The 10,926-nt window shown below is 42.4% G+C and overlaps 2 protein-coding genes across 2 annotated transcripts; both read left to right on the forward strand.

The window, feature by feature from the left end:
* Positions 1 to 77: 77 nt before the first annotated feature.
* LOC137394194 (collagen alpha-1(II) chain-like) lies at positions 78 to 5,417 on the forward strand. The gene is made up of 5 exons (XM_068080915.1): positions 78 to 96; positions 1,025 to 1,276; positions 1,476 to 2,546; positions 2,857 to 4,305; positions 4,492 to 5,417. The coding sequence occupies exons 1-5, from the start codon at positions 78 to 80 to the stop codon at positions 5,415 to 5,417; spliced, it is 3,717 nt and encodes a 1,238-aa protein (XP_067937016.1).
* Positions 5,418 to 5,523: 106 nt separating this feature from the next.
* LOC137394195 (matrilin-2-like) lies at positions 5,524 to 10,626 on the forward strand. Its single transcript, XM_068080916.1, has 7 exons — positions 5,524 to 5,533; positions 5,703 to 5,870; positions 6,824 to 7,045; positions 7,427 to 7,714; positions 8,384 to 8,659; positions 9,552 to 9,689; positions 10,292 to 10,626. The coding sequence occupies exons 1-7, from the start codon at positions 5,524 to 5,526 to the stop codon at positions 10,516 to 10,518; spliced, it is 1,329 nt and encodes a 442-aa protein (XP_067937017.1). The 3' UTR covers positions 10,519 to 10,626.
* The last annotated feature ends 300 nt before the right edge of the window (positions 10,627 to 10,926 follow it).

The raw sequence follows: 10,926 nt of genomic DNA on the forward strand, positions 1-10,926 counted from the left end.
AATCATTTTTAGAAATCCATAAATAGATTTGTAAATAAGAAAAAGTGAAGCAACTAGATATAAGAATTCGACTTTAAATGCCAAAGATTCGTGAAAGTAGGTCTTAAGCCGAGTCATAGTAATTACAATTCGCATAAAACTTTGGTATGGTTATGAGAAAGAAACGGTTGCATTATTTGAACGTATTTGAACTTACGTATTTGAACTTGTGGGCTGACAACTCTCACACTAAATACTGTTTGCAACGAAAGCTTTCAATATACGTAGCTTTGTAAGTATTACATACAAGTTACTTGCCAATTGTTACAAAGTTGCAAAGTCTGGTATTGATAAATTCTATTATTAATGAAAACTTATTTTACAGAGATGCATAGTTTTGAAAGCTTTATCACAGGTGCTACTAACGGATAGGCGAGTTAACTTACTTGTAATTAGAGAAAATAAACTTTATTAATTTTTTGAATCTCTGGTATAGATTGGCAAACGAAACAAGAAGTACATTTGCAGAAAGTGTAGCTGGCAATTTGTGTGAGAAAATTGAATAAATTAAACTCATGATTGACATACATTCACAAAATGAAAAACCAGCAGGCTGTGGTAACACATTCTTGTCAAGGGGTATAACATTCATGTGTAGACGCTGGCATAAAAGATGTAATGTTATGTATTCTGCCAAAATATTTATGTTATTCATTTGAAGTACGCTAAAATAGTGTAGAAATAGAACTGTTGCGATGACAGGGGTGTAGAACTGTTGCGATGACAGGGGTGTAAAACTGTTGCGATGACAGGGGTGTAGAACTGTTGCGATGACAGGGGTGTAGAACTGTTGCGATGACAGGGGTGTAGAACTGTTGCGATGACAGGGGTGTAGAACTGTTGCGATGACAGGGGTGTAGAACTGTTGCGATGACAGGGGTGTAGAACTGTTGCGATGCAAATTCTAAGAGGTATCAACTAAACTTGAAAGTTATTTCTATCAGAAAATATTGCAATATGTAAATATCTTCGCTGCTTTTTGCAGGACCTACTGGAGCAACAGGCATAGCCGGAGTTAAAGGAGAGTCTGGGGCAATTGGCTCCAGGGGCCCAGCAGGAGCTACTGGCAATACTGGCTTGACAGGTTCAACCGGTGCAACTGGTGTTAAAGGAAATAATGGCGTTACAGGCTCAACTGGCGCTAAGGGAGACCAAGGAATTTCTGGTGCTGTCGGTGCCACTGGACAGACCGGTTCAACGGGACAAACTGGACAGACTGGAAGCACTGGAAACACAGGTACTGGTCCTTGCATTGCATTCAGGCACTAACTAAAGGGTAGCATTTAGATTTACTAGCAATGTTTTAAAATTTAATTTGGACATAACTTCTTAGTATTTACACTTCTCGAAGAACTTCCCGGCTTTAAACTTGATTGAAATCAAGCTTGCATGTTAGTTATTTACTGTGACTTTATATTGGCCTTGTTGCTTTTTAGGTATGACTGGATCAACAGGACAGACTGGAGTTGCTGGGTCAAAGGGTAATCAAGGAGCCACAGGCAACACGGGAAACAACGGGGCTAAAGGAGACAAGGGAGAATCTGGTGCTAATGGTGTAACTGGCAACACAGGAGCTACAGGTAACACTGGTGCTACTGGACCCACAGGCAATGATGGTAACAAAGGAGAAAAGGGCACTTCTGGGGCAGTTGGATCTACTGGCAATACGGGATCAACTGGTTTGACAGGTGCAACAGGTAGAACAGGTGTAACAGGAAATACCGGTGCCACGGGTCCAAAAGGCACTAAAGGTAATTCTGGTTCTGTCGGAGCAACTGGTAACACCGGGGCATCGGGCAATACTGGAGTGACAGGTCAAACAGGAGCAACTGGCCAAACTGGTTCCAAAGGTGACAAAGGAACTTCTGGAGCTGATGGAGCCACTGGTCAGACTGGGTCAACCGGTTTATCTGGCGCTACTGGAAACACTGGAAACACAGGAGCAACTGGACCCAAAGGCAATGTTGGTAGCACCGGAGCTAAAGGCGACAGTGGCGCCTTTGGCGCTACTGGTAACACCGGCCCATCTGGTTCAAAGGGACAAAAAGGTGATTTGGGAGTTGATGGTGCACCTGGAGAAAAGGGAGCTATAGGCAACACTGGATCTACTGGCCTCACTGGAAGTACCGGACAAACTGGTAACACCGGATCTACAGGTCCTATTGGCCCTACTGGTAACAAGGGTCAGAAGGGTGAAACCGGTATAAGTGGTGGTCCTGGAAGACCAGGCCTTACAGGCGCTGATGGGTCTACTGGTCCAATTGGAGCTACAGGAAGAACAGGAACCACTGGTGCTACCGGACCAAAAGGAGATGTGGGAGATGTTGGTCAAAAAGGCGATAAAGGACAATCTGGTAATGATGGAGCAACTGGGCAAACTGGAAATGCTGGTGCAACTGGCTCTACTGGACTGATGGGCCCTACTGGTAGCAGTGGGCCGGCAGGAAGTACCGGTCAAACAGGAAACACAGGAAGCACTGGAGTTGCGGGACCTAAAGGATCCAAAGGTCGGTTAATACTAACCCTAGTTGTAACTGGTTTTAATTGTTACATAGTCCGATTCATCGATATTAAGTGTTTTGCTTGTTCTACCATTTGGTATGGCAGTATTAAATACATTGATTACGGGCTTGGTAGATTATGAGTTTGGTTCCAATGGGTAATCCGCAAATTGTAATTGTATGATTTTATGTGTGCATTATTAATTTACATTTTCAAAAATGTAGTATTCCTGTGGTTACCAGCAAACATGATTGTTTGCTGGTAACCGTGACAATACTTTGATATTTCACAAACTATTTTAATGTACTTTGATAGGTGACGACGGCCTGGATGGAACGAAAGGTGACAAGGGAGATTCAGGGGGAGATGGAGCTGTTGGACCAACAGGTATCACTGGAAGTAAAGGAGAGCCGGGAGGTGATGGTGCTCAAGGGTCCACTGGATTCACAGGTAGCACTGGTGTTGCTGGCCCTAAGGGAGACAAAGGAGATGCTGGTGCTTCTGGCTCACAAGGAGTTGATGGAGTCAAAGGTGATATTGGGCCGACTGGAAACACAGGCTCAACTGGTCTTACCGGGCCAGCTGGTTCAAATGGATCAAAAGGAGACAAAGGAGACATAGGCAATATGGGTCCTGCAGGTGCAACTGGTGTATCTGGAATTACTGGATCTACTGGACCAGCCGGACCAACTGGAAACGTTGGGCAGAAAGGTGAAAGTGGAGTAGCAGGCTCAAGAGGACCAGCTGGTGCTCCTGGAAATGATGGCAGAAAAGGTGAGACTGGTGCAACAGGACCAATAGGTCCATCCGGTAGTACTGGTGCTCAAGGAAACAAAGGTAACCAGGGTGATACAGGGCAGGTGGGATCAACTGGACAAACTGGTGTTGCGGGACCTGCCGGACCAACCGGTAGCAAAGGAGCTGAAGGACAAAAGGGTTCTCAAGGAGATGTTGGTGCAACTGGTCAGACTGGAAACAATGGTGCAACTGGTAGCACAGGTATAACTGGTCCAACTGGTTCGACAGGTCAAACAGGTGCTACAGGATCAAGTGGAATGACAGGAAACACAGGAGCTACTGGTTTGACCGGACCGACTGGACCATCGGGTGCAACTGGCAATACTGGTCCAACTGGTGACAAGGGAAGCAAAGGTGAGGAAGGTAGCGTAGGAGCCACAGGAGCTATAGGAGCATCGGGTGCCAGAGGTAACACGGGTAATACTGGTGCCACAGGACCTTCTGGAAGCACAGGAGTGGTCGGACCAGTTGGTCCTACTGGGATTACAGGTCCTACTGGCACAAAAGGAGAAAGTGGCAGTGTGGGTAGCCAAGGAAATCCAGGTCTTACCGGAGCAACTGGCATGACTGGGTCTACTGGAAACACAGGATCTACAGGTCAAACAGGTGCCACCGGCTCTTCCGGAGCTACCGGGCCTATTGGACCTACTGGCTCAAAGGGTGAGAAAGGAAATAATGGTGCAACAGGAAATATAGGCTCCACAGGTCCTATTGGGTCTACTGGAGTAACCGGTAACAAAGGAGATGTTGGACCAGCTGGAGCTAAAGGAGATGTGGGTGATCAAGGTATTAAGGGTGACTTAGGAGATAGTGGACCTCGTGGTGCTAAAGGAGACCAGGGTGAAGCTGGGCAGGATGGCAACAAAGGTGAATCTGGTCAGACCGGAAGCAGAGGAGATACTGGACCTCGTGGTATCGATGGTGCAACAGGTCCGACTGGAAGCACAGGTCAAACTGGCTTGACAGGTAGGTCTTCACTTGTCTAATTTTAGAATAAACCTATATATTAAAATACTACTAAAATTGACTGAGTGATTCACCCCTACACTTCTAATCGTATCTGGTGACCTATGTTACTAAAATACGCCCTCATTTATGACTCTAAGGCTTCAACTCAACCTTATTAAGCTCGATTCTGTGATATTTTTGCAGGCGCGACTGGCTTGACCGGTTTAACTGGTAACACTGGATCAACAGGACGTACCGGTGCATCCGGAGCCACTGGTATTACTGGCAATGATGGAGCTACTGGACAGACTGGCCCAACAGGAGAAAAAGGAGACATAGGTGAAAAAGGAGCCAATGGAGCTAAAGGGGAAATTGGAGTGAAAGGTGATGCAGGTGTCAATGGAGCTAAAGGTGACAAGGGCAACAATGGCGATATTGGCCTTACCGGCTCTACTGGTGTAGTTGGTCCTAGTGGTTCCAAGGGAGACAAAGGAGAAATTGGCCAGAAAGGAGATAGTGGCTTGGTTGGAGCAACTGGGCAAGCAGGTGTTAAGGGTGATACTGGAATGACTGGGTCTACAGGCATAACTGGTGTTGCAGGAAATAAGGGAGAAGTAGGTGAGAAGGGTGGTAAAGGTGAACAAGGTGTGGTTGGTGCTACTGGGCAGACTGGCAACCGTGGAGCAACTGGTTTCACTGGTGGAACTGGAGCAAAGGGTGAGTCGGGTTCAATCGGAAGTAAGGGCGCCAAAGGAAGTCAAGGCGACACTGGTAATCAGGGCTCTACTGGAGTAACTGGAGTTGCCGGTAACGATGGTGCTAAGGGTGACAAAGGAGATCTTGGCTTACCTGGCATAAATGGCAATGATGGCGCAGATGGACCAGCTGGTGCAAAGGGTGAAAGTGGAACTGCTGGAGCGAAGGGTTCAAAGGGTAATATAGGAGCTGCTGGAGCTACAGGCGCCACAGGTATAGCTGGAGCTAAAGGAGATATTGGTCTCAAAGGAGACATCGGTCCAGAAGGTCCAGCTGGTGTAGCGGGCAACCCAGGAAATGCTGGTGCTACAGGAGAAACTGGACTTCAGGGCCCACAAGGACAAAAAGGAGAGACTGGTATGCGAGGTCAGTGATAATGCTGAAAATTCAGATTTTGTTTGTTCTAAACCATTCCAGCCAAAAATCGGCTGTTGGAATATTTGTAGAAATGTGAGAATTCCCTTGTCGAGCTTTTTTACAATGTGTGAAAGTTTGTTGTGTTATTGTAATGTCACACTTTATCACTCGATTGATCAAAATACTTAATTGTGTGGATTATGTGCAACTTATTAGCTAGCTGCAATAGTTTGTTTGTTTGAAAATTTGGCACTTTTACCTTGAGGCATGAAGTTGTCTTATCTTGCCAACTTTTTCCTTAGGCGTTGATGGCCGAGATGGCATACCTGGACGAGATGTGGATGATATCAATGAATGCATGACAGACAATGGTAGATGCGAAGATGTGTGCATTAACACCATTCAAGGTTACTACTGTGCTTGCAGTGCTGGAACTACCCTTATTGCCCCTGACACAGTTAACTGCGATGGTAAGTAATCGACAGGTGTCGTCGACAGGTGTCGTCGACAGGTGTCGTCGACAGGTGTCGTCGACATGTGTCGTCGACATGTGTCGTCGACATGTGTCGTCGACATGTGTCGTCGACATGTGTCGTCGACATGTGTCGTCGACATGTGTCGTCGACATGTGTCGTCGACATGTGTCGTCGACATGTGTCGTCGACAGGTGTCGTCGACAGGTGTCGTCGACAGGTGTCGTCGACAGGTGTCGTCGACAGGGCATATTACCAGTTTTGGTTAAACGACCAAAATGAGACATAAATAGCAATAACAAAACAAAAAATAACTTGCAGATAAAAAACTGCTGAATTCAGTCTACCTACTACCCAACATGGGTCGCCACGTGCAAATAAACTTGCTGATTAAACAGGCTAAAATTTAATGCTGTTAAAGTTTTTTAAAATTGGTCGACATGAGCGGACAAGATGGAGGCAATAATTTCATGGGATTTTTTAGAATAATTTTGACTTTAAAAATTAGGTTCGAGAATATTATAAAACTGTAAAATTGAAATTTATATTTATCAAATGAGACCATCTTAGACCCCTGGCAGTTCAGCTGTTGCCATGAGTCATTGCTTTCTAAAGCAGCAAATAAATACACTAAATAAACATACGTATATATAACAGCTGGCTCCGAGTACCGGCTTCACACAAACATCCAATTTCTTACAAATTTCATACAAATTTCACACAAAATACAAATTTCACACAAACATCCAAATTTTTTATCAAATAGGAACGTGAATCACTGTACAATGTATGCTCAGAGACTTATAATTTAATGCTACACAAAAAATGGGTTGCCAGACTATAATACCACTGCGTTTCCATGCTCCATGCTTCATGTGGATTCGGAGTTGCCCGCTATCGACAAATTCCAAGATACCTTACGTAATATTGTGTGATACGTTTTGTTGCAGAGGGCACCCTCTACTGTGATAACTATTACTACTATGGTACTCTGTGCTACTGCAAAGTGAATACTATTGTACAGCTGGTGAATGGTACCAACTGTACAGGAATCGATGAGTGTCTAGTCAACAATGGAGGGTGTGAGCATGTCTGTGAAGACACTTCAGACTCATTCCTATGCAGCTGTCAGTTTGGTTATGCTTTAGCGCCTGACCAGTTCAGCTGTCGAGGTTAGTCAACACTATTCATGTTAGTGTTTGTTCCACTTGTTGTAGAATATTTAGCATGGGATTCTCATATAAAATTTATTCTTGTATGGAATAAAGGTGACCCTGAGTTTGATCTCAGGTTTAGACTGAAAACCCAAGTTTTTAAAACATGTGAAGCTACTAATAACTTTTTATTAAAATAAAACTGTTGATAAAAAGCTGATAGATGAAAAATTTCAAAGAACACCTAATCAAAGAGCGTAGCTATAAATATTTTCAAATCAGTTATATTGAAATTGTACGACGACCGGGCATCTTTGAATGATTACCCAATGTCTTTGAACGACGACCGAATATCAAAGAACCATGTCTAAGTGAGTTTTGTTTGTATTATGCTTGTAGACATCAATGAATGTGACATGGGTTTCAACGTCCACGGATGTGAAGGAAGTTGCGTCAATACTGATGGAGGTTATTACTGCGAGTGTGCGGAACATCTAGAAATTGGAGCCAATGAAATTGACATTTTCACTGAAGAAATAGCTGTGGTGAACTGTGTTGGCTATCCTGTCAGCCATTTAGATAGCTTCCGCTGTAGCAACCGTGATTATGGCTTACAGTACTGCGAGTGTCCCGATGCTACTGATGGTGCAGTATACAAACTAGTGGAAAACACTGGAGGCTGCCTGGGTACGTAACCACACCGATTTAAGCTGTCACTGGCTGTATAACAAATATTCATGTATAAATATGAGCGAAATGTTTTGAGAGAATTGTGTTGGGTTACAATGTGGGGAATCACCACCTGCGAAGCTTTGTGACTCGAATATGATTAGGTACTTTCTGATATTCCTAAGTTGTTTAAAATTCTCAGTAGCAACTCGGTGTACAGAAAAATGGTACGGTGTAAAAAATTAGTTAGTACAATGGCTCACCTAAAAAAATAGCTTTTTGTTAATTCAACACTTATTATTGTGATGAGTTTAAAAACAAGATCGAACCTGGAAAACTGAAAATTCTATTTCGCAAAGTCGTCCCAATGTTCTTTGAGAATAAAGTTTATTTTTACATTTATGACAGACACCACATAACAATACCCTTTTATTTATCAATTTATTTTGTGGTGGCGCTATAGGTAAAACATTGCGACTATAAAATGATTATGGATTGAAAGGTTTGTATAAAAAACTAAAATTTGTGACATTGAACAAAATGCAGGAGTGCCTACTTTTTCTTAGAAAACTTTATTTACAGAATTTTAACCTAGCAACATGCTATCATGCAAAAAGTAAAAACTGAATATACGAAACAATATAATAAAGAATCGCCATTAAGTTAATCTGAAAATTTCTATTTCAGAATCGAATGTGCGATGCGACTGGCATTACAACTTCTTCTACACGTGCAACTGTTTCGTCTCGCAAGTCATACAGTCGAATGAGCTGACAACCGCCCTCCTTACTCTTAATGGAACAAAGTGCAACGCTAGAGATGAATGTTTAATCAACAATGGAGGTTGTGAACACATCTGTACAGATACTCCAACCGGCTTTGAATGCAGTTGCTTCCCTCCACCTTCACCGATAGCAGATATAGCAGTCTGGACTCTCAGTGAAAATGGCTTTGATTGCTTAGGTATGATTCTGAGCTAATGCCTGGTTCACACAAAAATGACCATCTAAAGACACCCTAGCATGAAACCTTAGTTTAGTTTGGGCTGTCGCACCTCACTGAAAATTTTCTGACCATTTTCTTCAACTGACCAGTATAGTTGATGACAACGCGAGCTACATTTTGTGCAAGCTTGAACATCATTAATTTTCTGCAAATAGCTAATCAATAGCATAAGTATAGCTTCGTCCAATAGGGAGGTGACAAAAGCTATAGACACCCTATCATACCCTATCTCTTAGTGATTTTAAAAACCTACCAATGGCTTGATCACTACAAACCTGTACGGATCCATCATTTTAGTCCAAACAAATTTTGCTACAAGATTTTGTTCTAGGTTTAGTTGGAGATTTGTTCTAGTGGGAAATAGGTAGGTCTAAGCATACAAAGGGTGTTCTGAACTATAAAATGGCAATACAGTAAGAGCCTGTGATCCTACAGTAAATAACTGGCTGCATTTACTGGTTGACGAATGGAGAGCCTGTTCAAATTTTGGGTTTGGATAAAAACTGAAATTGCTGTTTTATGGTGAATGGTTAAAATAACAGTATTCTAATTACCTTAATATTCTTTAGACATTTCTTGGCCTCTACCAGTCGATGGAAAATTAAATAATAAATACCGCATATTCTTGACTTGGCTGCGGATGCAAATTCCCTCAGCACGACTTGCAAAAAATTTTCATCGCAGAATCTTTTTTACAGAATTCTATTTCTTGCTAACCAAACTCACAACATAATTTACAAAAATTATCAAAAAGATGCCATAACATTTGTCCAGAGATAATTTCTTTGCTAAATCAGTGGCCTTTGCTCAACTCTTGCATAAAGTATAATTAATCACTTCATATTGTCAGATATTGATGAGTGCTCTAACGCTACTTGGCGAGACCTCAACTGTGCATCTCCTGCCATCTGCGTTAACACACCTGGATTCTGGGAATGTACAGCGACAGTCGGTCTGTCCAAATCTGGAGAGCTCAACAGTCTGGAAAGTAAGTTAGACTCTGCATTCATAACCTTAACTTTAACCTCGACTATAAAAATAAGAACACAACAGGTGCTTTGTTTGATCAAACCTGTAAACAGCTCTATGCAAGAATTTACCCTCGCATTGTATCTTGAAATCTTGTGATTTGAGTTGAAGCTTACGATAGTGTGTTCATTGTCGATGATATGTTAGCTATAATTTCTTTCATTTATATATTCATAGCATCTCCTATATGCAATCATGCAATTTGAACCTAGTTAAAATTTGAAGACATTATTGGTAGTGTTGACATAAAGCCATTTGTGTTGGAAATCTAGATGCACCCAAGCAGTAGTCTTTCCCTGCGTGCCTAAACTTGTGCATTGAAAGCAGCCATAGCCTTGTGTTCTAAAACTACTGACTTGCAAACAACAGGTTGGGGGTTCAATTGCCCCTAGTGGTGACAGGAATGACATCCCAACTTAAATTGCTCTGCAATTAGCTATGTCTCTAGTCATCTGGATTTCCTTGCCACTAGACTCAGACATGTCCAAAACAACGATGCTCTTAAAACATACAACCTCTGCTTGCAGTAAGCTGACACACTCATATGTATATTGTCTTTAGGTAAATCTGTAAGCCCGCTGACACTGGGCATGATGGGTTGGGCTGCCGTCATGACTCTGACTGTTGGAATCATCATAGCAGCCGTTATTGTCCGACAAAAACGCACATCAGCGCCAGATGTCGAGTCTTCTATGCCAAATGCAAGATTAACCATCATACCGGGTGACCATCTGACGGCTGTCCATCGACCCCAGGCTCTACACAACAACGCTGATCAACATATCTAACTGGTTCGCGTTATATGAAAACAGCATTCAATATATTTTCTCACAATATGCAATCTATATAGGGAAGAATTGTTACTTGTTATTATCGACTCATTAAGAATTTGTTCATGATGTACATAAATGTTTGCGATACACAATAAACTAGTGTACTTTGTGAGAAATGCTATGCATTGAGCTCATTGCAGTTGTTAAAATAGATGCAGTAAGCGGCCTCGTGTTTAAGGCTTGCCGTATAATCTCTTTTTACACTTTTTGTCACTTTTGTAACTCACTCCTGCGCACTTGTACAGCCGAAAGGATAGCAAACAGAACAATGTTAGACCTTTACTGTACAATCTATAAAATCCTCGAGGAGGAGGTTTTCGAATGTGTGTCACACCAGTATATTTGTTTTGATTTATAATTTAA

This window comes from Watersipora subatra, chromosome 4 (assembly GCF_963576615.1).
Source record: "Watersipora subatra chromosome 4, tzWatSuba1.1, whole genome shotgun sequence".
Lineage (NCBI taxonomy): Eukaryota > Metazoa > Bryozoa > Gymnolaemata > Cheilostomatida > Watersiporidae > Watersipora > Watersipora subatra.